We start from the raw sequence: 24555 nt of genomic DNA on the forward strand, positions 1-24555 counted from the left end.
TAAGTAATTACGGGGTACGCTGTCCATTTCTAGTATCTACAGGTAAGTTTTTCTCTCCATTTCTTCCTGTCGCTGTCTCACATGACGCTTGCGCAGCTATTGAGTGCGGACTAGGGAGGTAACGTATGGTGCGTCTAAATAATGGCTTGTGGAAAACAACGAGCTTAATACATGATTTTAATTTTTATAGCAGATATGTAGTGCGTGAGAACATTGTGATGGCGCAGGTCGGGGCCCGGGGGTCGGACTCGTAGGGTCAATCGAATACCCTGAGTCCTAGGATCGATATGTCTTCGGTCAGGAATGCCAACAGTCATCGGTTTGCAAATAGCTCAATAATGCTATACTACATAACATCGGCAGAATGGACCAGTACGTTCCCCCACTCTTATTTTGATCCTAATCTTCAAAGCTATTATGTCTGAGGAGTCCGCAAGAAAATCAAAGGACACCGTATTTGTGCCTGAAGCCTTACCTTGGATATCGAGAGCAGCTGTTCCAGCTGACCAGGAAGCCCTGCAGCATGAAGAAGTTTCTGAGAAGCCAGTAACACACATTGCTGGAACACCAGATGGAGGATTGACCGCGTGGCTGGTCATTGTTGCGTCAGTACTGGCCTACGATTAATTCTTCGAAATAGTCACTGACATCTTCAAATTACAGTGTCAACTTGACTTTATTCTCTACGTGAGCTGTCTCAATTTTCTCTTCCCCCAGCTTAGCTCAAGTGATCACCAGGTTCGGTATAGCTAATACATGGGGGGTAAGTAAGGCTTGTCACCACATACTCGCAATTCCTGCAATTTACCCCCTGTCAGGTCTTTCAAGCGTATTATGAGGAAAATCTACTACGTCAGACTTCTCCTTCAAACATGTACGGCGTTAGTTGGTTTGACGTGACCTCGTAACTGATCTATCGTACATTTTTTACTCTCCAGAGCATGGATCGGTTCGGCGCAGGTAAATCTATATCCAGGTCCAGTAAACTTGTGTCGCTCACGTGTCCTTCTAGTACGCGCTCATATACTTTCCAGCACTTGCGACAGGACGAATGTTTGACCTAGGATACTTCAGAATACCCTTCTTGTCCGCTAGCTGTGTTATCGTCGCATCCGTCTTCCTAACTGCGGAATGCACTCAATTTTGGCAGTTCTTTCTTGTACAAGGTCTCAGTCTGGGAGTCTGCTGCGGTATCATAGTTGGACCGGCACTTGTTGTCATCTCGCATTGGTTCGACAGGAAACGTGGTCTCGCTATGTCATTCGCCGCCATTGGCGCTTCGTCTGGCAGTACTGTATTTCCTGCAGCAGCGCAGAAATTAATTCCATCAATTGGGTCCGGTCGACTGATCATCGATGATTCATGCTCGCTCATAAAATTTTAGATTTCAATGGACGATGCGTGTATTTGGATTCATTCTACTTGCTACACTTGGGATGGCCAATATAGTATGTCCTCATCACCTGTAGATGCCCCTCTCTCTGTCCCTCTCTGAAGCATGTTTCCCAAGTTACTGAAACGACGCCTTCCACCCGTCAACGTTCGTGGGGGACTCTTTAATCTTAAAGCATTCCGCAACACAGCATATACCATTTATTGCATTTCAGGAATACTGGGATTTTTAGGACTCTACACAGGTAATGTCGTAACAGTTACCACCGTGGCTTCCTCGTATTCTGAATCGATTCATCAGAGCTAACATATATCTCTGTGAGTGCCATAGCAATTGGCGTCTCCAAAAACTTTGCATTCTATATAATCGCGATTGCCAATGGAGCATCTACATTTGGACGTCTGTCATCTGGACTAATGGCAGATAAAATTGGTAAGTCTCGATGATGGCTGTGGATGGTAACACCAGTCAATTCCTGACAGGCGTGCTCAATACTATGGCGGTTTTTACCGCGATGGCAGGCATCACGACATTTGCTTGGCCATTTGCTACAAATGAATCCCAGGTTATTGCAATAGCCACCATTTACGGGTATGTGTGGACCTTGTTCGTTACTAGCTGCCAACTCACCCAATCTAGGTTCTCCTCGGGAGGATTCCTAGCTCTCTTCGCTTTAGCTGCTGTGGCATTGGGAGATATAGAGGATGCGGGCCGCCGAGTGGGAATGTTCATGTCCCTTGCTGCTTTTGGAGCTATTGCAGGTCCTCCGATATCAGGGGCCATCAGTACCGCATCAGGAGGGTTTGTTGACTCGGGTTTCTATGCAGGCACGTTTATGAAATGTGCGGTCTTTGAGTGAACGTTGATCTTGTCTAGGTGGCAACATCATGTGTTCTGCTGGACTGCTACTTCTGGCACGATGTCTCCATCTCAAGCGCCTATGGGGTAAGTATTGAATTATTCATTGGGTGAATGGCACAACACTCGGCTCCGAGGCCCACCGAACTAAGGGAAAGCATACGAAGAGATGAGACGCGTAATATATCACAGATGATACAATGACTACGGCTTCCTAAATATCATAAGGACTGATATCGATATATTTAGATTAGGTCAACTCAAGGAGACAACAGCCTCAGATCTACCCGTACATTAACATATTAGCGAGTGGTTTCTACTATACACTCTAAACGTATTACTAGTCGAAACGTTGACATCTGGCAATTCAAATCGCAAGGAACCAGAGTCACCGAAGGTACTAGGTTTCGTTACGTTCCGTCACTAGTAACGCGGGGAGCTCAAATTCATATGACAGCAGTCGACAGCTCAACAGCGAGTCAGTTACTAAGTTACTATGACGCACTGCTGCAACTATACTTTTGACCTTCCGTCATCATTCTCTCGCCTTTGACCGAAACCCGGCGCCACGCCTTTTTGCAATAGCTGACGAGTTTTCTACAGAGGTTGATACATGTGATGGTTGCTTCATTCACTAGAACAATCATGAGTAAGGGTAACACGGAGTCTTTGAGGTTGTCATGCCCAAACGCGGTTGAAGCCACTTTGCCTCATTCCTTAGGGGATTTGCACTTAGCATCACGATGCACGCTCACATGAAACACGGATTTCTGGCGGATTCCAGGCGACGAATAGCACCGGTTTTGCGGGGATTCTAGTAGACTCGTCAAGAGATTTTCATTATTGGCATATCTATACGTCTATCCCAGTCCGTCAGCATGAATGAATGCAATAGGGAGGCACGATGACACCTCTGCTTATGTTGGGAAAGAACCGAGAGTGAACAGGGTCTGCTTCTGCTTCCCCTTTCCCTTCTTTCCCTTTCCACTAGCAGTCTCTTCAGCAACATTCTGTTCTTCCGGTATCAGAGTACCGCCCCCGCTTGCCGTACCATTGCTTTTCCAAGCAGCAACGGTCGGAGCAGTTTCACCAAGAATGTTTCGTAGAGACTGATTCCCGCTGACTAGTGGTTTCATACGAGAGTTGCCAGACGAAGGCAACACTGGAAAAGCAGCAGATGTAAGCGACGGTGGCGGCGGACCTTTCTTCGCAACAGCGCGTTGCTGTATTACAGGAGTTTGTACCGATTTCGGTGCTCGGGAACCTGTGCTAGAAGATCCAGATCCAGAAGCCCACGGGGTGTTCCGCTGTTGTTGACGGAACGCAGGCTGCGGCTGAGAGGGACCTGTCAGAACCGGGAAACTATCTGGCGGTCGTGGTATCGGAGTAGGAGCGGAGCCAATGCGAGATGAGGAAGATCCAGCCGCCTGTGCAACACGATCCCACACTTGTCTCGAAGATTGTGACGAAGATCGCACGGCGGTAGCATGCTTGACGTTTAAGACGCGACCGGATGCGATACCAGCATAGCCTGACCCTACTTCCTGAGGTACTAGATCAGGAAACTGCTGACGTTGCTGCGATCTCACTGTCAGATCCACCGCAGTGCAGATATAGGGGTCAGTAAAATACCTCGATTTTGAATCCGTTCCAAGAGGAGAGCAGATTAGACTTTTTCTCTTCTTCGTCAAATAAGTCGACGATAGCATTGACAATACCCGCAGTGTCATCTAAATTCCTGTCAAGAACGTTCCATATTGTCGAGATGAGATCACGGGCGGTAGATTCGTTGAATCGGAATCCTCGGACAGCAGCTTTAGCAGCGAGCACGGCAGTGGTAGGGTTTGGCGCAACAGATTGTAACCTTGAAATGAATGCCGCATGACGCCTATAATGGTGTGAGAATAAATCTTGGAGATCCTGACAATACTCTTACTGAGCTACAACGGGATCGACGTCTTCCCCGTTTCGCTGTGGGGATGGCGAAGCTCGTCGGCTAGGTCCAGCCGATTGCGGCGTTTGCGCTCCATTAGGCGCAGGAGAACTGGTAGTAGTCAGATGGCCACCGAATGCTTCCCTGCGTCTTGCCACTGCCCTAGGCTGCGCAGCAGGTGGCGGCTCATGTTCTCGATCTCGATCTCGTTCCCGGTCCCGTCTCCCCCTACGCCCACCACCAGCATCCCCAAATTCAAACTCTGCCTCAACTCGCTGAGTATTCTTCTTATCTCTTGAAGTCATCTCTGCTCCGTGCACTTCGACCTGATGCGCCTTGAGATCGATCGCAGATCCAAACACCACAAATTTTTGAGCCTGACAGGCAGGTTTTGAACACGCAAAATGCCCTTGATTAAAATGTTGTTCCTGCCGAGAAAATCATGGATTACTACGAGCGTCAATGTCAATGCAGTCAAAAAGATCCTACAAGGGCCTCATAATCTTGAAAGCTGGATAAAACAAACAACCCCGCATTAGCATAAACCACCAGCGTACAAACGACACAAAAACTGACTATTGATCTCGTATTTCATTCCGTTTGCAAATGAAGCACTCCTCGTGTCGTTCGCGCATATGAACATACAACTCATCATCACTGAAAAAACATTCTTTGCAGAAGCTGCATAATGGATGTACGCCGCCTTCAATCGGCTCTTTTGTCACTTGTTTATGAGACCGATGCGGCATAGACGGCAAGTGTAAAGGTAGAACGTTGGGGAAATACAAAGCATGCTCGTGACTGAAAACTTTCTTGAATCGGATACACAGGTCACTTTCAAGGACATGAGAGGTCTGTGCTTGGTTCATAAGCTTACATATATGATGCACGTACCACATCATCTTTCCGTGCGTACCCCGGACGTGTAATTTAAGATCACCCCATCCAGTCGCGGTATAATCGCACTGCGAGTCAGGACAATTGAAGCGTAGAAGAATAAGCGTCTCTTCCATCATATCAGTGGACTCGAAATAGATTAATAACTTGGAGTCTTTATGCGGGATCATGTCGGGGGTGTAAGAAGAAAAAAGCGCATCGGGGGAAGTCGTGAATATCACTGTCGTTTGAGGTTCCTAGTAAACGTCGCAGCGTCAAAATTCATAGATGGGACCAAGAAAAGATAGACCCCCCTTGCAAAATGTACAATCCAGCTTCTTATAAAGTGCTCTTAAGCGTAGAGCACAGACATGACATGTCCGGTGGTTGCACGCTGATACTGAGTAGTATTTGACGGGCTCTGCGCAGATCCAGCATACTTCTGTGGCTTCTGGAGCAGGCGCGACTTCGCTCTGAGTTGGCTGAGTAAGAACGGGGTTGGCTGGTGTGGCTGCACTTGGATCCTTGCGGCCTCGGGATTTACCACCGCCTCCGTGTTGACCGCCCTGGCCTCTGTGTCCGCCTCGTTTGCCACGCCTGGCTGATGGAGAAGTCTGAATCTGGATCTGAGGCTGGCTAGCAGTTTCTGCAGACATGATTGTATGAGAAGGATTGAAGATTAGAGAAGGATGCAAGGGTTGCGCTGAGTAACTGGCTTGCTCCACGAAACGTTTTATCTCCACGTGATCAAGTCATGTCCATTGATGACGGTCCCGAACGTTGTAAGCGCTCACAATCGTATCGATCTACGTAAGTAGGAGGTATGCAAACAAAGTCACAACCTAGTCATGAATCATACAGAACAATAAACCAACCAAACATAACATCAAATCGTGCACACAAGTGACGAAACTTATCACTCGACATCACTTTCATCACGATCGCGGCGGGTCTCACCAGTGAGCGGGGTCGTGACAAACCTACTCCTGCCTCCCCCATTCTTCACAGGCGACATCCCAGGTATCCCCAATGACGACACTGACCCCAACGCCGAAGTCGAAACCGAAGCCCTAGACCCGATCCCCAACGAATACATCATTGACATCGTTCGTTGACGTCCTAACCCCGGTGCAGCTCCAGATCCCATCCCAAGTCCAAGGGCTCCATACGCAGGTTGAGCTTGAGGTATCAACGCAGGCAATGGCATAGGAATTCTCAACTCTAGCTCTGCAAGCGAAAATAGTTGCTTCACCGAGGAGGAACGCCGCAATCGCGGAGAAGTCATCATAGAACCAAATGTAGGCGCTTGGCTTGGTGTAGGCGTGGATGAACGAGGGAGGAGGCTTGATGTCCATGCAGACCAGCTTTTGTCTTCCTCTGGTTCGCTCTCCTCGTCAAGCTGAACCTGAAAGTCATGCACAGCCCGCTTAACAACCGCTACATCATGCTGTACATCCACCAATTTTTCCTCAAGCCTATCCCTAGCCCTCCTCACACCCTCATCACGTCCATCAACAAAAGCCCGCATTTCTTCAAGGTCCATATTCGAATCCGATGAAAGGGAGAGCGCGCCTGGGATGGTGAGGAGGGTCTCAAAACCGCGAATGGCGAGTGCTTCGTCTGTGATGCGGATTTCGAGCTCGACACGGGCGTCTTCGGTATAGTCGGATATGCGCTCTAGGGCGGTGCGAAGGAAGGATTGGGGAGAGTGAGAAGGTGTCAGTGTCAGTGTCGGCGGAGAGGCGATGGCGATGGGGGGGAGCAAGCGTTTAAGGTCTTTGAGCGCGAGAGAGCAATCGCGGAATGCGTGTTGGAGGGTGTCGTAGCGGTGGCTGACTTCGCTGAGGGAGGCCAATAAGGATGAGATTTCGTCTGGGATGGAGGGGGGTTGTGATGAGGGAATGATGTTGGTGGTTAAGTTGTTGGGTTCATTAGCGGGAGCGACTGCTTGACTTGTAGCAGCTGAAGTAAAGAAGACACCGGAATCCTCCTTTCTTTCCAGAAATTGGTTAGTGGGACTTTCTTCCTGTTTTGTGAGATTCGTTAGGGGAAGGGGTGGTGGGGTATCCTTAGTATCTGAAGTTCCATCGGTGTCAGGCTCTATGATCGATTTATTGGCGGAAGCCAAAGACGTATGCGATTCGACAAAAGGCAGCAAAATACACGCCTCTTCCCCAGCGGGGATCTGCACCAGATCGAGCATTGATACTGCAGTACACCGACCTGGTTCGGCGGGTAAATCGAGAAGCAGCTGCGAGGTTCCAGGCGTGATCTCGCCTATGACGGGCAAAGGTGTACCTTTGGTGTCAGGTGTTTGAACGTGCAATTTGACTTCTTGAGTATCCAGAATTCTATCCATGTCAACAGGCTCCATAGGCAGCTCATTCGCGGGCACCAAAGGCGCGGGCAGCTCGGCAGACTGCGGTGAAGTATACACCTCTTTCGTAGCGGGGGTCTGCGTCAGATTGAGGATCGAGATAGCAGGCGACTGACTCGATTCGGTGGGTAAATCAAGAAGCAGCTGCGAAGTACCAGATGTGATGTCGCCTATGACGGGTGAGGACGTACCCCTGCTGTCCTCCGCCGGGAGATTTGGAAGAGGTGTAGGTGTTTGTGGGCAAGCGAATGATAGATCCTGGGTAGGCGGGATATCGGTGCTTATGTCCTGTGCATAGGGTGCTTGTTCTGTAATATCAATGCGAGTTCCTTCGACTGAAATAGTCTGTTCGTGGGCAATCTCGTCAAGAGACCCCATGCCCAAGGAAATCTTCCGCTCAGCAGCTACTCTTCTCTCGACCTCCATCCCAACTTCTTCAGTCATTCTCATCACAGCGTCCTTAGCAAGAACCAACCTCCCAAACACACCAGTAACCAAACTCCCAGCCACTTCCGCATCCAGCGTCACCAAAAGACTTTCCGCATCTTTCACTGCCCGCTCAAAAGCTGCATACATTTGACTATCTGCGTCTGCGCAACGGTGCATACCTTCTTGGGCTCTTCGAACCCATCGGCGTAGGGCTTCACTGAGCGCTTCTTCGCGTGCGAGAAGGGCAAGACGTAGTGCGACTTCCCTTCGCCGTCCATATGCTTCCCTGGTGACTTCTTCGCCGAGCTCTTCTAAGGCGTCACGAAGACGTGCATTCTCGGCTATGTGAGCATGCATTTGTGCTTCAGCGTCGTTGATCGTTGATTGGAGAGTGTGTTGGCTAGATGCATGTCGTATTTGGAGAGTCGTGAGTGTGGATTGAAGGGCATTAGTTTGAGACTGCGAGAATTTCCTGTGTGAAGCTCGAGTCTGTAGAAGCAATACATGTATGGGGTACGCACATGTATCGGGAGACCATCTTGGCTGCTGTGGTATCGTCTAGTTTTAGTGCTTCTAATTCTGACTGCGCTTTTGCGAGGTGAGCACGGTCATGAGCGGCTGGTTTACGCTCAGCATCGAGGATGTTCTCCAAATTTGTGATTTCATTGCGTAGCTGGGTGATGCTCGTTTCGCGTTTCTCGGTCTCGAAAGCAAATTCGGTCGTAAGGCGATGCAAGTTTGATTTGCCCTCATGGAGCCCTTCGACGAGGGTGAGAGAAGACGCAGACGCAGATGCGTTTTGCAGTACTGCGCCCCCATTACCAAGCGAGCTCTTCCTGCCATCCAAACTGCGTACGAGATCAGCGTACTCGTGTACCACGAGCTCTATGAGCCTGCGTTCTTCTTCTGCAGCTTGGAGACGCGTTTCCAAGCTACGTTCGCGGAGTTTACCTTCCTCTTCGCGTGCACGAACACTTGCTGCGAGTTTATACGCGCCTTCTGCGTTGTATCGGGCTTTTTGAGCTTCGGTGCGGGTGTTCACGAGTTCAGCTATCTTTTCTGCTAGTGCATGTTCTGTGAGATCGAGTTTCTCGGAAGAGCGTCTTAGGGCGAGAGTGAGTTCTTGGACGACGTGTGTCTCTGATTGAGAGTTGGGTAAGGTGTGAGCACGGAGGGTAGCTAGCTCAGATAAGAGCAAGGAACGTTGTGATTCGAGGAAATGTAAGCGATCGTTTGTTTGGGCTGTTGCTAGAGTGTGACGCTGGAGTTTGAGAGCAGCTTGGTGTGCTTCATGCTAATCCAGAATATGAATGGTCAGTACAGAGGTGTGTAAAATGAAAAGTACCTGAAATCGAGCTGCTGTTTGTCTGAGACTGGAGAGTTCGAGGACGAGTGGGTGCTCGTCGTCGAGCTCGTTCTGCCCGACGCTCATCGTCAGCGACGGATCCTAACGTTGCTGCAGGTCTATTTCGGGATCAGTATACAAACAAAATACAACAAGAATTGAGAATCATATTTTGAAGGAGGCCCTTAACCACGCGACCCAGTCTAGACTCTCTCCCTTCGCTGTCAGGTGCGTTGAGCTCACTATATTTTGACATTTACTCGACGGCAGTCAAAAATTTAGCATGGCAGCTCACGCTGGTCCTCCTGGTCCTTCGAATTATTATCATTACCCTTACGGTAATGTGGCTACTGCGCCATTTCCTGGTCAATATCAGCGATATCAGGCTGCAGTACCAATGAATGGACACATTCACCGACCAATATTTCATCCTCACTACAATTATCATCATCCTCATCAGCCTGCTCATTATGTTCCGAGGTCTAGTTACTGGCAACAACATGGCCAGCAGCCGCTTTCTCCCTTACCAAAACAACTGTCAACTCTTCCTTCTCTTCAATCCAGCGGCGATCAGATCGGAAATCAAAATATAGAACCCGAGGAGACGCCTAATCCAACAACTTCGCCTCCTTCTTCACCCATGCCTAGCCCAGATCCAAAACTAGGTGGTTGGGTCATCTGGTCAAAACGTCCCACAGATCCATCTACCGCTCCTGGTATCATCATATCACCTCTAGCTCATCCTCCTCGCGATGTCATTCAATATGCACTCGACATTCCAACCCCCCCTCCATCTCCTACACCCGTCATTATAGATCTATCAGCGCCAACCGTGCCTTCTGATCTCCCAGACAGTACAGAATCAAATACAACTCCTCCGCTTTCCACAGCATTTGATACACCTGTGCCCGGCTCACCGGATTCTACTAATACTTCACTTTCTCTTGCAAAGGCTTCCGAACAACCTGAAGAGAAACCTTGGGAGGAGGCCACGTCATCCAACGCCGAACTAGAGCCTGAGCTATCATCCACTGATCACGTAGAGGCGCCTAAGCTATCCGAATCTGATACAGAACCTTTTACGTCCGCTGCTGCGCCTTCCTTATCTGATGCAGAGCCTTCTGCGGCTAACCCATCCGATATAGATTCTTCTACCTCCACCCCATCTGCAGAAGCCTCCACGTCAGCCCCCAAACCCGCGCCCGCCCCAGCCCCAAAGCCCGCCGTATCATGGGCTTCTCTCCTCCGCAAACCCGGCCCCTCCAACCTCCCCGCATCCTCTGTCGTAGGCTTCTCCATCCCTGCCTCTCCTCCCCCTCCCCCAAACCACACCTCTCAAAAGACACCATCCCACCCCAAAAAGTCCGAGCTTCTGACCCTGCTCAACTCCGGTGGATCATCCGCAGCTCCCATGCGTATCAGGCCACGCGGCCTCGTCAACTCTGGTAACTTGTGCTTCGCTAACGCGGTGCTTCAGGTCCTTGTGTACTGTCCTCCATTCTGGCGTTTCTTTACGGATCTCGGGCGCTTACTTGAGCCTACGGAGGAGTCTAAGACCCCGTTGGTCGATGCTACCATTCGGTTTGTAAGGGAGTTTATGCCAAAAGAGAGGGTGCCTGTGGAGGGCAAGGGAAAGGGTGTAGAGCGCTATGGATCAAATGGTCTTGTGCATGAGGAAGTGAATGAAGATATTATGGATTCGTTTATGCCGACTTATGTTCATGACGCTTTGAAGGAGAAGAAGAGGTTCGATCATATGCGCGTGGGTCCTCTTTCCTACTTTTGGTGACTTCGATACTGAGTTGTACTGACAGGGCGGACATCAAGAAGATGCAGAAGAGTTCCTTGGATTCTACCTCGACACGCTCGAAGAAGAGCTCCTGACGCTCTCCTCGTCACTCGCTAACCCCAACCCAGTTCCAGCTCAGCAGAACCACAACGCTGCAGTGAACAACACGCAGGAAGAGGGCTGGCTCGAGGTGGGCAAGCGTAACCGCACCGTCCTCACGCGCTCTGTAAGGTCTCCCTTTCCTCCTTTTCATCAATACTCACCTTTCCTAGACAAAAACAGCTGACTCCCCCATGACCCGTATATTCAGCGGCAAATTCCGCTCCATCCTCCGCGTACCACACCAAAAAGACTCTGCCGTTGTTGAAGACTGGCGTAGTCTACGGTTAGACATTCAAGTTAGTCATTTTGCCGCCCCTTCTAAGCTTATTCAAACTGACATTGACATAGCGCGATACAATCCACACAATCAAAGACGCCCTAACGCACATCTCCACCCCCCAATCCGTACAAGTCACATCTGTAACCCGCCCAGGTGCCACCCTCGATGCAACTCAACAAGTATACATCGAATCCCTCCCTCCGATCCTCATCCTCCACCTCAAGCGGTTCTTATACGATGCTAATAAAGGGGGTGTTGCAAAGGTTGGGAAACAGGTTGCGTTTGCGCCTGAGCTGGAGGTCGGGAGTGAGGTGATGGCACCTGGGAGGAAGGTGAATGGGACGAGGTATCGGTTGTTTGGAGGTGCGTCCGTCTCCGTCTCGTTTTATCGGTAAAGTAACCTCACCAACTGACACAGCGCTCTACCACCACGGCCTCTCAGCCTCGGGCGGACACTACACCCTTGACGTACTCCACCCCAACGTCGACATGTCAACTCCACCCACAAAACCGCGCGAGGGGTGGATACGCATCGACGATGAGTTGGTTTCGGATCTGAGAGCTGATGATGTGTTTGGGACTGGAGGTGCGGAGAAGGATGAGACAATGAGGTGTGCGTATTTGTTGTTCTATAGGAGGATTGGTGCGGGGAGGGTTTAAGGTCTTGGTTTAGTGGGGGTAGGTGGTATGTAGCGACGGTGTTAGATTTTGATCCTTTGAATGTGATGGGTTTTTTGTTTGGATATTTTTTTGGCATTGAACTGGTGACTGTGAGTATATGCGCATGCATTATGTAATAATGTCCAATTGTTCGTATATACCGGAATTTTGGAATGGACCGTCCGTCCCGTCCGTACTGTCCGCATCGTCCTGGCCCAATTTGGCCGTTTCGGAATGCTGTTTCGGAATGCGAATGCTCGTCATTTCGGATGCTTCCGGAATTTATATTAACAGCACCACCACCAGGCAGCACAACGCCCTGCACGCGTCCTGCACGCCGCTCGTCATTTATCATGTTCATATATATCAACTAGCAATTCCCTCTACCCCGAGCTAACTTCTACTTTAGATGGAGGCAGTTTGAGTGCATTCAAGTTGTGCTTTCTCAAGGGATGTCCTTCACTCTCTGAATTCCTTTGTGCACTGCCCACCTCAGGCAGCCACATCTGTCATAAGGCATCCTGGTAGTACTATGCCCCGCCCTCAGCAATATAAAAGGGCTCTCTTTCCCTGTGTCAACATCAACCCACCGCCTTTCGCATCTCTCTCATTGTCGGCTTTCTCCTCTGCCCTGCTTTTTATCTTGCCGCTCTGTGTTATGGGTGTCTCTATATTCATTCGAGCCCTACCAATTTGTGTTACGGTCATTGTGATGCCACACTCTGCACCCCAGCCGGCACCCACAGGACCTCGCCCTCAATATGAGGTATCCTGTACGACATGCAACAAAGCGTGTCTGTGGACCGTGTGCAAGTCAAACAACCACGGTAACTGTGGTCGTTGGCAAGCTATCATAAGTCCTCTGTTATCTTCTGTAATTCCGGTGTTGACTGTGTGCAGTGTTTTGATGCCCGTGAGGATGGCACGACATGCAATTTCGTGCACTTTGGGTCACCACGGTCTTCTCCAGTGCCAAAGGTTACCCATACCCACCAGCACACCAGAAGTGCCCAACTTCCAGCACCAATGTGCTGTGCATGCACTGTTGTTGGCTGCAGGAGCACCCACATCAACAAGAATTGTGCTCGGCACACTTGCCGCAAGCACTGCAAGCGCTTGGGTGGTTGTCATCTGACTGATCATGCTGGAAGTGGTGTTGCGATTGATGCTGACGGTTTGGAGCTTGAGGATGACCCCGAGGATACAGGTGACACTCAAACTGTGCCACCTGATAATGATGATGAGCCCATTATCCCAGTACCAGTCGAAACACTGCCACATTTGCCATCTCCTCAGCTGCACGCGCCACCTGCTACGCCTACCATTGAAGCTTCAAATGCGAACATGCCTGATAACTCACGACTTGCGCATCCCAGGGTGCCGAGGGCACGCACTGTGCCTGCACACAATTGTGCTTCACAAGAGAATGGCCCTCACTATTGCATGCAAATGCCTGAAGTATTCATGGAGCAGCTCGCTGAAACATCGAAGCGTAATGAGGTGCAACATCAACGCCGTGCTGATGAGATTGAAGCACAGAATCATGCATGCTATCACACAGTAGTTTATGCGTGTGTAGAGGTTTGTTTCCTGTCCTGTGTCACATAGTCTAATGAACTTACTGATCATGTGCTCACAGGATGGTAGTCAGCCCAATGTCTTTGAATTTCAGTCAGGCACATTGGCATTCAACTAGCCACATTTATCACTCTCTGAAGAAGTTCTCTCAATGATGGGACTTGCAGCCACTAGCGTCAACAAGGGAGTGTTACAAGTAACATCGGCTACATGGCCCCCCTATCATTTTTCCCCTTCGTCCTCGCCCTCGTATGCCTCCGGCTCGTACTTCTCTACCGACTATCCATTGACTGGATCCTCGGGACTGTTCCCGTCCCTCATCCCCCTCCTATCGCACCAATGTGCGCACGTGCCTTCGGGCTATGACTTGTTCTGACTCGTGCCACCAATGTGGCTTTCCTTATCTTGTCTTATCTTTCCTCTGACTCATGCGTGCTGCGCATTGTATCATTTACCGTTGGCTCATTCCAATGTTTCTCGGTCTCATTCCGCATTCGACCTCACATCACTAATCAGGCTCTGCTACCAGCGTACCTATACCCTTTCCGTTTCCCCTTTGCCCTTACCTACAGTACGGTAGCCTTGCCCTTAACCCTTTCCACTTAGTATAAGTAGTCGGTCACTCTGTACTAGATTCCCTAACTTGAATCTACTCAATCTTCCCTCAAACATACTTCCCTCTGAAGCCCCCTCAGCTTCAGTCTCTAGTATCTTTTCTTAGGTGCTCATCGTGCCTAAGTCTACCTCAATCGACTACTCATTGTTCGGACAAGACTGTCCTTACTTTGAGAACGTCAGTGACTTTGAAGACATCCGTCTTAGAAGTCACGTGACATGCGCGTCTCTGATATCTGCCGACTCGTCGTCACCAGTCTCAGTCGCTACACCGGACCCTTCCGGTTACGTCACGAACGTTAGCGGACGACACCCCTCTTAGGGCTCCGCATAACAGATCTATTTGAGTGCGTAACAGGGAGCAGGCTCCACCTCTATCATTCAGGTATGGAATCACAGCCGGTACAAGTGGCGAGGTGTCCAGCTGGGATACCTTATAACAGTGGTCAAAGGCCAGCCAGTCCTACTTAAGAGCCCCAACATCACCGACTGTGCCGATCTTGACGGCTGTATCCAACGCATCAATGACTCCCCACCCAATATACACACTCACTTGGCTGCTGAGCGTGCTGCTGTCCATGCAGACCTGCATAATCACAATAATGCCTTGCCTGATCCTAACAACATTGTTTTTCATCCTCATGTTAAGCTCAGTACCTCGCCATCGGAGTTGGAGGTTGAGGCTTTGTTACTGTCAAAGGGTAAGGGCAAAGCTAAATGCCCTGCAGACAGGTTTCCCTCCGCCCTCAGCAATCAGTCATTCCAGGCTAAGCCCTCCCCAACATATTTGGCCTATTCCATTCCATCCTTCGGCACACCATCTCCACTGCCCAAACCTAAATGGCTTGTCCATCATTGTGGTCCATCCTTCAGCACACCATCTCCACCCCCCAAACCTAAATGGCTCACAAGTCGCCATCGAAGTCCACACAGTCCCACAACTAGTGTGGAGTCTGGCTCCCCTCCTACTCGTCAGAAACCTCTCCACTGGGCTACTGCACGCCCCTCTACAGGCTCCTCCACCGCTCATGCCCATGTCTCTCTGGGCATGCTTTCCAACTCCATCAATATCAACGATGATGTCAAGGTCTGGCCAGGTGATTTTTATGCATGTGATATTGCCAAGGGTTTCACACATTGCAGGGCGGTTGGCAAGCACTGCCAAGGTGTCAGTGCCGTCTTCCAGAAGATGTTCAGTGTTCCTTATGTGAGCACAATATTCCATGTTCACAGGAAGCGTTGGGAAGATGCACCTGCGACAGTTACTGATAGGTTCATCAAGGCTGGACGCACGGAAGCTGGTCTATGGTCGAAATTCATGGCAGAGACCAGGTCTTGAGTTTGAGTGTTGTCTCTCTCGCGTCTTCTTATCTGTCTTTGTTGTTAGTTGGCCTGGCCTTTGTCTTAGTTCATCTCATGTCTCCCATCTCGTATATTGTGTATCCCTTATGTCTAAAATTTAATTTTCTTTGTTGACGCAATTACTTTCCTTGAGCCACTTTGAGGGAGCCAGCGTGCCCCAAAATGAGTTAGCTACATCTATAGTACTGTAAGGTATTGTAAATATTTTCTTTGTTGACACAATTGCTTTCCTGGGGCCGCTTAGAAGAGAAAAACAATTGCATCAACAAAGAAAATGTAGTTACCTATACCCTACAGTATAGGGTATAGGTAACTACATTTTCTTTGTTGATGCGATTGCTTTCCTTGGGTTAGCTACACCTATACTGTAGGGTATTGAAAATGTTTTCTTTGTTGATCAAAGAAAACATTTTCAATACCCTACAGTACAGGTATAGCTAACTACTCTAAGCGGCCCATGTAGTCAGCTATACCTATACTGTAGGGTATTGAAGATATTTTCTTTGTTAACCAAAGAAAACATCTTCAATACCCTACAGTATACTAGGTATAGCTAACTACATGGGCCGCTTAGAGGGGCCAGCCCACCCCCAAAACTGTTCATGTTAAGAGTTCTGTCTCAGGGGTATTAAGTTAGCTACACTTATACTGTAGGGTATTGAAGATATTCTCTTTGTTAACCGAAGAAAATATCTTCAATACCCTACAGTATAAGTGTAGCTAACTTAATACCCCTGAGACAGAACTCTTAACATGAACAGTTTTGGGGGTGGGCTGGCCCCTCTAAGTGGCCCAAGGAAAGCAATCACGTCAACAAAGAAAATATTTACCATACCTTACAGTACTATAGATGTAGCTAACTCATTTTGGGGCACACTGGCCCCCTCAAAGCGGCTCAAGGAAAGTAATCATGTCAACAAAGAATATATATTCAATACCCTACAGTACTATAGTCCTAAGTATAGAGAAAACATGGTACATGAGAGGGGGGGGGGGGGGAGATTAGTATCACAACTTCTGACTGGCACCGTCACTTGGACCTCTTCCAGACAGATGGTTTCTGTCCTGTCTTCTCTAACTTCTTTAATGTCAGCTCATTTCAGCACAAGATCATCTCATCAAGAAAGAAGTCAAACTTTGCAGGCTTCATCCCTCGTGTGATGGGATTAAAGTTACTGAACCATGAATTAGTTTGCTCGCAAGCTGAAGAGTTAAAGTACCACTCCCCATCATCTGTCTTGAGCTCTGGGAAAGTGGCAGGGTTGCAGTTCTCTTGGCAGAACATGTCTGACTTTGAATGCTTACACTCGAAGTGAAAGACATCGACCGAAAGGCCAATGTCTTGAAAGAAGGGGTCGTCCTTGACGTGCAGCGTGAGTTGGCAGTTATTATTGAAGAATACATGAGTAGGGTGTGTCTCTGGATCTCAAAACACGCGACAAATAAATTCCTAGTTAGAGAGTCAGTAACAAATCACTACATAGCAGGGAGAAGCATACTGACAGCAACACTTCCAACTCCCTCAGCATTGTGCATCGTCTCACGTGCATGAATTATCCCACAAGGCGCAACAATCAACTCTTTGCAATGAGTATAGTTGCGGGTGAAATGAGCATGAAGCCTCTTCTTCTTTCCTGGCTTCTTTTCAACATCATATACCTCCTCACCAATGGCTTGTGTGGCATTAGCCTCATCACCTTCGTCCTCTTTAGCCCCAATCTGCACATTTGCAAGGCAGCCATGAATGGTGCATGAGAGCTCAAGGCGCTCATGCAGTCGAAAGCACGATTTCCCTCTCAGAGTATGCAGTGCTTCAGATTCCTGGTGCGCGAGGATGTCACAAGTGAGGCGACCTGACAGCACAGGTCGTGTACAGCCTTTGATCGCGCAGTGGTTGAGATTTGTGGAATGGACGTGGCAAAACCTGTCACATGGACTATGAAGATGGACCCAACAGTTCAGAATAGAGCAGCATGGTTGGCTCACGACAATCACAGACACCAATTTACCTTACTCATGATTAGCACTAGAAAATGAAAAGACGTGAGACTCACTGATATTCTCCTCACCACTGATGACCCGAGTACACTTGCTACAAAAGTGTCTGCATGCGAGTGGTTGATTATATGAGCGCATGCGCCGGTTCTGATCTAACATTGCCTCAACAAAGCACTCACTCTGATTGAGGCACTGATTGACTTCGAGGATGCACTGACATTGATGGCAATCTTCAAGTAGGCTACAGATGATGAAGGCATTCCATACATGGTCCATAGTGACCTCTTTCGTGAACCATTTCGTGTCGGGAAATTTCGTAGACTCTGCGTTAGCCAGGGCAAGGTTGTAGATGTGCGCACAACTTGTTGCGGACGTGCTGGTAATCCTACAATCAGAGGGTGAATTATGAGACAATGCGTGTAGCTACATACCATGAAGTATGCATCATGGCTTTCCACAGCTTTACAACTTGATAATCGACAAAGTAATGCTCTGCGATTTGCAGAACATCCGGCAGGGAAGCAGTGTAATCGTAATAGATACGTTGATCACTGACAACCTTATAGTTCGTGTGATAAGTGGTATTGCAGGCTAACAGGGACTTAGCAGGCATCTCGAGTCAAAGTGCGATCATGACTCACATTCACAATAGAATTGAATGCTCCATGCAGGGACTACACCATGGCGAAGACTGAAGTATACTGCCTTGTGCTGGATGGACTTGCCAAGTAAGAGACCATTTTGCCGGCGGCTACAGGTCGCATTTTGGCATGTCTTGAACAGAGGATAGAAAGTATGATATGCTGTGGGGGAAGATGTGTTTAGTATTACAAAAACAACACAATGAACATACTAAATCCATATGGGTGTCCATGCGCTTCGAATAAATCCTTGATCTTATCATAGACAGTGAAGTGGCCTGTCCAAATGTCATTCTTGAGGGCACTTCAACACATCCTAAGAGATTCTGACGACAGCACACAAGCACTACTCAGGAATGTGACAATACTTGGAGGAAGGAACATTGGAGGCTCGTGGACATCGTGCGTGGTTGGCTGTGTGAGGATAATGTCATTCTTCAAGCTTGTTGCCAACAAAGCAAAGGTGAATATGGTTTCTAAAGTAAGGTCAGGAATGCCGCTGAGGAGCTCAGCAGCACTTTTCAGTGTGATCATGGCCTAGTGTCGATACAGACAGAAAGGATGGGTGGGACAGGACAGACGGAACAGGATAGACGGAATAGATGGGACGGATGGGACTTTCTAACTTTCGGGTTCCCTCAATTGTTCCAATTCATTGATGCTCCTAAGTTTACCTTTCAACACTACACTACATCTCAAGCCTTGTCACATACTATCATGTCTAGCTCAATAGCAACACTTCCCACAGATCATCAATCAGCCATCACTTTCTCACAGACTACACAAACAGCTTCAACAAATTTGAACCAATCTCCCACCCCCTATTAACAGGACTTGTCATCACACTGTTTGCAGTCCCCCTTGTCCTTACTGGCTCTTCTTCATGGTTATCCAAGGCCCTTTCCCTATCCCCCCTTGAACATATCACCATCATTGCATCTATAATCATCACCTTGTTCTTTGCCTATCTCCATACCAGGCCTCTTAGAAGGTTTGCACACCCTGCTGGGGTACTTCTTCAGTGTATCAATTGGCACCTCATCATTGTATACTATCTCATTGATCTGTATTCAGGCAAGTCCACTAGCCCTATACCTAACTTAAACTTACTTGGGCTAATTCTTACTGACTCAGCCCTACCTACACATACTCCATCAACTGTAGTCATTGGTTGTATTCTTTTTGTCTTGATGATAGTCATGGCAGATGCAGTCTTTTGGGCTATTGTAGCCCACAGATATAGTGAAGATAGACGGGGAATATATGCAGGAGTGCAAGATAGGGTTTGGGCTGGCCTGTGTTGGCTTAGAGTTTGGCTACACTTATTGGGACAGGGTATGTATGGTTATCTAACTCAAACTCAGAGTCTGTTCTGACATCATCTTTCAGTGATTGGAAATCTATTCTAGCTGCTTAGCCAGCTATTTACATGTGGACCAGTCACATAGTCTAATGTGACTGCAGATATAACTCCTCCTCCACTGTATTCTGTAAGTGTCCAATATCTATGCTTAAATCTATATTCTAATCATGGTTTCAGCTTTATGATACTGAAGTTTTAACTTATAGGAATGTAGATAAAGTTTAGTTGAACTACATATTGTATCACCTACAGCTGGCTGCAATGTTATTTGATTTGTCATCAATGTAGTGCAACAGCTACAATAAGATACCATCTTTAACTCATGATGGACATGTTCATACACAGTCAGTTTCTTTAAGTGAGTCAGAGAAGGAGCTTCAACAGGCAAGCAAATTTTCTTGTTGCATCATGCCCACTAATCTTATTGGACATTAGTATAGTGAGTAAAGAAAAGTGCATGCGAGGAGTTTAATTTATAAGAGAATGTATTCTAATACTGTTGTCAGCTCATGTATGAAGGAATGAATAAGTATGGCTCACATTTCAGTCTCAGTAAAAGGACTAAGATGTTTCTACAGCAGGAATGTTCTTTTAACATACAGTAACAGTAAAACTTGGAGAAAAAAATAAACAATGATATAACTTTGAAATATATGAGGGTTGGCCTGTTGGAATAGCAAGTATGCACCCACAGTCGAGGCACATCATTAGTTTCATTCATTATGTCTGACAACTCGTATGTTTCCATTATCCGCTCTTGTTATTTACTTTTCTATTGTACTTACAGAATCTATTGATCTCATGTGCCAGTGCCCCATATATTTTGTTACAAGTCTCAGATACTTATTTGTTCACACAAGAGCACTTAGCCTATGCTACATACAAATGACCTAGTAATCTGAGATGTCTGACACAGTCACTCAAAAAAGTGTTGTACCAAATTACTCATTTGCATCTCTGTAACAATTACAATACTATATTTTCTAGTCATGTGTAATGTGACATTACAGTTCAGAACCTGCTCACAATAGAGGCAAAATATTGAAAATGCCACTTTCAACTACATCACCATGTTATTTTTGAGTCTGGGTCATTTCAGAAGAACACAGGGCAGTTGATTCTAAATAACTTTCATTAAGCAATGAATACAAAACTGTAGTTGAAAAGTGGCAGGCAAACCTAATTCTAATGATCTTGGTAGATCTGACAAACTGTTATATCTGGTATTACTCAATGATCTGACTGTCTGATGTCTGATAAAGCTAATATGTCTGTGAATCTAATGTCTGATTTGTCTGACCATGCTGATAGCCCATATGACCTGTGACTCTGACCTCTGTTGTATCTGAAATTACTGATCTGCTTGTTTATCTGATGTCTTAAGTATCTGATTAGACTGATAGGTCTGTCTGACTATATGCTGATGGTGCTGATGGTGCTGATTTATCTTTTTAGTATCTGATATCAGATTCATCAGACATCTCAGATAAATCAGGAAAAATCTAGGTTTTCTGATGAACTCCTGGTATTAAATTCTCTACCTCCTACCTGCTGTCCAGGATTACTATTTGCTGTATTTGCATCACTTTCACTTTCCTCCTGAGCTCTGGCCTTATCAGAAGCCCTTAGGCTGAACATACTGCTCCTTTGTATATGCCCAGCTCATATATTTCTTCTACAGCACTTTGGCATTATTTGGTGCTCTTTACATCAGATAGAGTCTAGCCCAGGAGTATGCCATTATGATACTTGGATCTGTACTGGGTGGGAACAAGTGCCTTTTGATACTTGTGCCATGTTCTATAGAAGGTTACAGGATCTATATCATTTCCATTTTCTCTAGCAATAAATTTTTCTCGGCTGATGCTCATCTGGTACACACCCATGCTTAGATCTGCTTTCTGTACTACCTATTCATATTCTTTCCATGTTCTTCTATTTCTGCTGGTGCATGTTCATTTTCTCTTTTGGTTTGACTAAATATTAGCAAGACTTATTATATGTATTGACATATTCTGTTCCACATATGCTTTTCATTACATATTACTTATCTGCCTTGTTTAGTTTCAGATGCTCATGCAGTAGGATAAAATCTTGTGTACTACAGACTGTACGACACTTCCCTTCCCTTGGATGCTACCTTTGTTTTGCAGGGTCACCTCAGATATTCTTAGTACTTTGTTTAATTGACAAGCTTTATTTACTCTTACTTTGAACTTGCATGTTCTTGACTGGCTGCAGTGTTACCATTCAGATAGTAAGAATGAAAAGTTTCATCTTTTTCAAAGTCCCATTCACCTTTAGCTTTATGCAGTAGCATAGATCTTCTTTCTTCTGAGTCCATGTCATTGCCATGACCATCTACAAACTCTTCCTCTACTTCCTTGAATTGCACAACCATGGAACTGTTGTTGGCACCTTCCCTCTTATCCAGAGCAGCCACTGACTCCTACATAGGCTGAGACACCTCACCTGCATCCAGTACAGGATGTAGGATGAAATTATCTAAACAAAATGGAATAAAACTTAGGTGGCCTTGGCCCTCAAGCTAAGCCAAGTGGATAATAACTGTATAGAAGTTGTGCTACAGCACTGCACAAGTCTCGGTGGCAGTAGAAGTAAGTATAAAGCTGCTATTGTCAGTCAGTGAGCCTATGCATAGGGCATAGTCTATTAAATATATCATTATTTCTAAGTCTATAAATTTCTGCTTTATAAGGGTCACCAGTAGTTGATGCAGAAGTTGGAGAAGTGCAGCAGGATGGAGAATCTTAATTGTAATGAGGTAATTGTGGAGCATGTTGGCAGTGTGAAAAAGTAATATTAGCTGAAGATTGACTCCTAATCATATGAGGCTCAATAGAAAGCTGGCCCTCCAATAAATGTAACTATGGAGCTTTTAGGGACACAATGTTTTGTGGAAGTGAGGTGCAAAAGGTGTGTGTTATATATTGAGTAGCCTCAGTAAGTCTTATTATTCACTTATCCCTAGGTCAATCAACTTCTGGGCTCCCATTCCAACTGGCCAAATTCATAGAGTGAGCCTAACATGTCAGTTTGGAATCTGAGTCTATAGTCAGGAACTCAATTTCAAGTCCTAATAGTGGCCTTTGGGCCACACCATCAGCAGCTCAGATTTTATGCTCCTTTGCACCAATGAGAAGCTTTCATTATGCCTGTTTCTTGAGCAGGACTCACAGCCACCCATTATGGATAACTTAGTCAAACTTGTATATAGAATTCCCATGGTCTGCAGGTTGATCAGGAATGCCCACGCTGAAAAGACATCAGACTCATTGATTTTATTTTGGGTGTCCATGATTGTAATGAAAAAAATCATCCTTGGTACTGCATTGGTTGGTGAGTGAGCTTGCGAAACCTGCTCCCATTAGGATTCAGCTGATTATTTTTAATCTACTCTAGTGTGTACTCCTAGTGTCAGTCTGGGACAGTGCAATGCACCCCAAGACAATGAAGAGTGCTACTTTATAGATAGAATGTAGGATGTTAGTGATAACAGACTAGTTCTTTCATATGCAGTCATGAGTGAGGAAATAGTATGTAGTGTAGTAGCAGATGGAACTTGATCAAAAATATGATTAACAGTGAAATTTGTAATTAAGCTAGTATACATGGCTAAATGGGTCTCTAGGAAAGGAAATTATGCTCTCTCAGTGACTGATCTTCATTCAACACCAAAAAAAGATTGACTCATAGACATTACTCCATCATACCACTTGAACCTCCTGATGAGGATTTACCTGCCATTCAATTCTCTTTGAGGGAATTTGTCTCAGCTGCAGAACAGATGTTTACACCGGACCAACTAGAAAATTTCCTTCGCTTTGTACTTGCTAGACACCTCCAACATTATGATAAGCTAGCTTGTATATTTATAAATGCCAAACAAGGAGCTCCCAAGCCTCTCATTTCAGAATATCAATTGTACAGAGACATTGACTCTGTTATGGGCATTACATGTGATTAACCATTCAAATTGCCTATTACTATCTTTCCCTTGATATAATTCTGTGATACTCTTACCAAAGACAATCATTTAAAATGCCCTTCCTCTTGTTCCAAAGTAGGTAGATTTATTTCAAATATCCAGCATTCTAACAGGGGTGCCTTCATTAAAATGTCATAGGTCTCCTACTTCACCAAATTCCTAACATGGTATTAAGAAAAGTTGCTTGATGTCATATTACCCATATCTTCTTCCTTGGATTGTATGGCCCAGGCCAAAATCCTGTCATTCTTCTAGAGTTCATGACTTTGATCTATGAAAGTGCCTTCAACCTGCTATCACCAGTCTCAATCCTGTGGATCAAAGCTGATGACCAATCACATATTCTGCTACCATGACTTTGTATTATGATCAGAAGGGAAAATTTCACTTTGGCACTATTTATTTCCCACCTCATCTCCTGTACTGGCTGGGGCCTAAACTTCTGGAAATGTTTCAGATGCAAGATGGACTATAGGATGCATTTTTTGTTCATGAATTGCGAGGAACCAAAGGTGCATCACACCACAATCCATACAATGCAGAAGCCAGATGTGCTGTCCTCAATATCATATTTCATTGTTTTGACATGTCATTAGTTAGACCTGAAGACTGGGTGGTTAATATTAGACTAAAAATTCAGCATGAGGGCCACATATTACAGTGGCTCACCAAAGGCTATTATCATTTACTGCAATTTCTTTTACCTTCCAGTGCCAAACACAAAATAGATTCCATTCTAGCTTTATAGACTCAATACCATTGTGACCTCTCAGCACAATGAAAGGATCTTGGAGGATTCCATGCCTATCTAGGTTTCCATGGAAAGAATAATCAAGTTCACTACATAAATGCCTATACCACAGACAAATGTGTTACCTATCAGCTCCATGATGGCATCTTTAAGTATTGCCAGGCATAGCACTTATTTCCAACCAGCATAGGAAAGC

General features: G+C 46.5%; 7 protein-coding genes across 7 annotated transcripts; 3 read left to right on the top strand and 4 right to left on the bottom strand.

Annotated features, from left to right (window-relative positions):
* Nucleotides 1–417: 417 nt before the first annotated feature.
* Nucleotides 418–2659, top strand: F5891DRAFT_1249257 (MFS general substrate transporter; the record flags this gene model as incomplete). Its single annotated transcript, XM_041369866.1, has 11 exons — nucleotides 418–605; nucleotides 664–687; nucleotides 739–763; nucleotides 819–874; nucleotides 939–960; nucleotides 1013–1335; nucleotides 1385–1448; nucleotides 1511–1637; nucleotides 1694–1825; nucleotides 1876–1984; nucleotides 2033–2659. The coding sequence occupies 11 exons, from the start codon at nucleotides 418–420 to the stop codon at nucleotides 2250–2252; spliced, it is 1290 nt and encodes a 429-aa protein (XP_041231328.1). The 3' UTR covers nucleotides 2253–2659.
* Nucleotides 2660–2975: 316 nt separating this feature from the next.
* F5891DRAFT_1138486 (uncharacterized protein) lies at nucleotides 2976–5790 on the bottom strand. Its single transcript, XM_041364858.1, has 7 exons — nucleotides 5375–5790; nucleotides 5079–5317; nucleotides 4761–5018; nucleotides 4674–4695; nucleotides 4188–4612; nucleotides 3884–4139; nucleotides 2976–3828 (listed from the first exon to the last, which is right to left on the bottom strand). The coding sequence occupies exons 1-7, from the start codon at nucleotides 5714–5716 to the stop codon at nucleotides 3169–3171; spliced, it is 2202 nt and encodes a 733-aa protein (XP_041231329.1). The 5' UTR covers nucleotides 5717–5790; the 3' UTR covers nucleotides 2976–3168.
* Nucleotides 5791–5976: 186 nt separating this feature from the next.
* F5891DRAFT_942848 (uncharacterized protein) lies at nucleotides 5977–9298 on the bottom strand (the record flags this gene model as incomplete). The annotated part of the gene is made up of 4 exons (XM_041374447.1): nucleotides 5977–7047; nucleotides 7345–8338; nucleotides 8388–9160; nucleotides 9212–9298. The coding sequence occupies 4 exons, from the start codon at nucleotides 9296–9298 to the stop codon at nucleotides 5977–5979; spliced, it is 2925 nt and encodes a 974-aa protein (XP_041231330.1).
* A 553-nt stretch (nucleotides 9299–9851) lies between these two features.
* Nucleotides 9852–12042, top strand: F5891DRAFT_943138 (uncharacterized protein; the record flags this gene model as incomplete). The annotated part of the gene is made up of 5 exons (XM_041374463.1): nucleotides 9852–10973; nucleotides 11026–11226; nucleotides 11273–11398; nucleotides 11451–11745; nucleotides 11801–12042. The coding sequence occupies 5 exons, from the start codon at nucleotides 9852–9854 to the stop codon at nucleotides 12040–12042; spliced, it is 1986 nt and encodes a 661-aa protein (XP_041231331.1).
* A 1729-nt stretch (nucleotides 12043–13771) lies between these two features.
* Nucleotides 13772–15574, top strand: F5891DRAFT_1182817 (uncharacterized protein; the record flags this gene model as incomplete). The annotated part of the gene is made up of 3 exons (XM_041366218.1): nucleotides 13772–13961; nucleotides 14394–14533; nucleotides 14594–15574. 3 exons carry the CDS (start codon nucleotides 13772–13774, stop codon nucleotides 15572–15574), a joined length of 1311 nt encoding a protein of 436 aa, XP_041231332.1.
* Nucleotides 15575–16696: 1122 nt separating this feature from the next.
* Nucleotides 16697–17871, bottom strand: F5891DRAFT_943283 (uncharacterized protein; the record flags this gene model as incomplete). Its single annotated transcript, XM_041374471.1, has 3 exons — nucleotides 16697–17016; nucleotides 17097–17606; nucleotides 17652–17871. The coding sequence occupies 3 exons, from the start codon at nucleotides 17869–17871 to the stop codon at nucleotides 16697–16699; spliced, it is 1050 nt and encodes a 349-aa protein (XP_041231333.1).
* A 671-nt stretch (nucleotides 17872–18542) lies between these two features.
* Nucleotides 18543–18722, bottom strand: F5891DRAFT_894057 (uncharacterized protein; the record flags this gene model as incomplete). Its single annotated transcript, XM_041373340.1, has 1 exon — nucleotides 18543–18722. A coding segment is annotated over one exon (180 nt), but the record flags the coding sequence as incomplete, so codon positions are not given.
* Between the last annotated feature and the right edge of the window lie 5833 nt (nucleotides 18723–24555).

This window comes from Suillus fuscotomentosus, assembly GCF_016647785.1.
Source record: "Suillus fuscotomentosus strain FC203 chromosome Unknown F5891scaffold_6, whole genome shotgun sequence".
NCBI classification, from domain to species: domain Eukaryota; kingdom Fungi; phylum Basidiomycota; class Agaricomycetes; order Boletales; family Suillaceae; genus Suillus; species Suillus fuscotomentosus.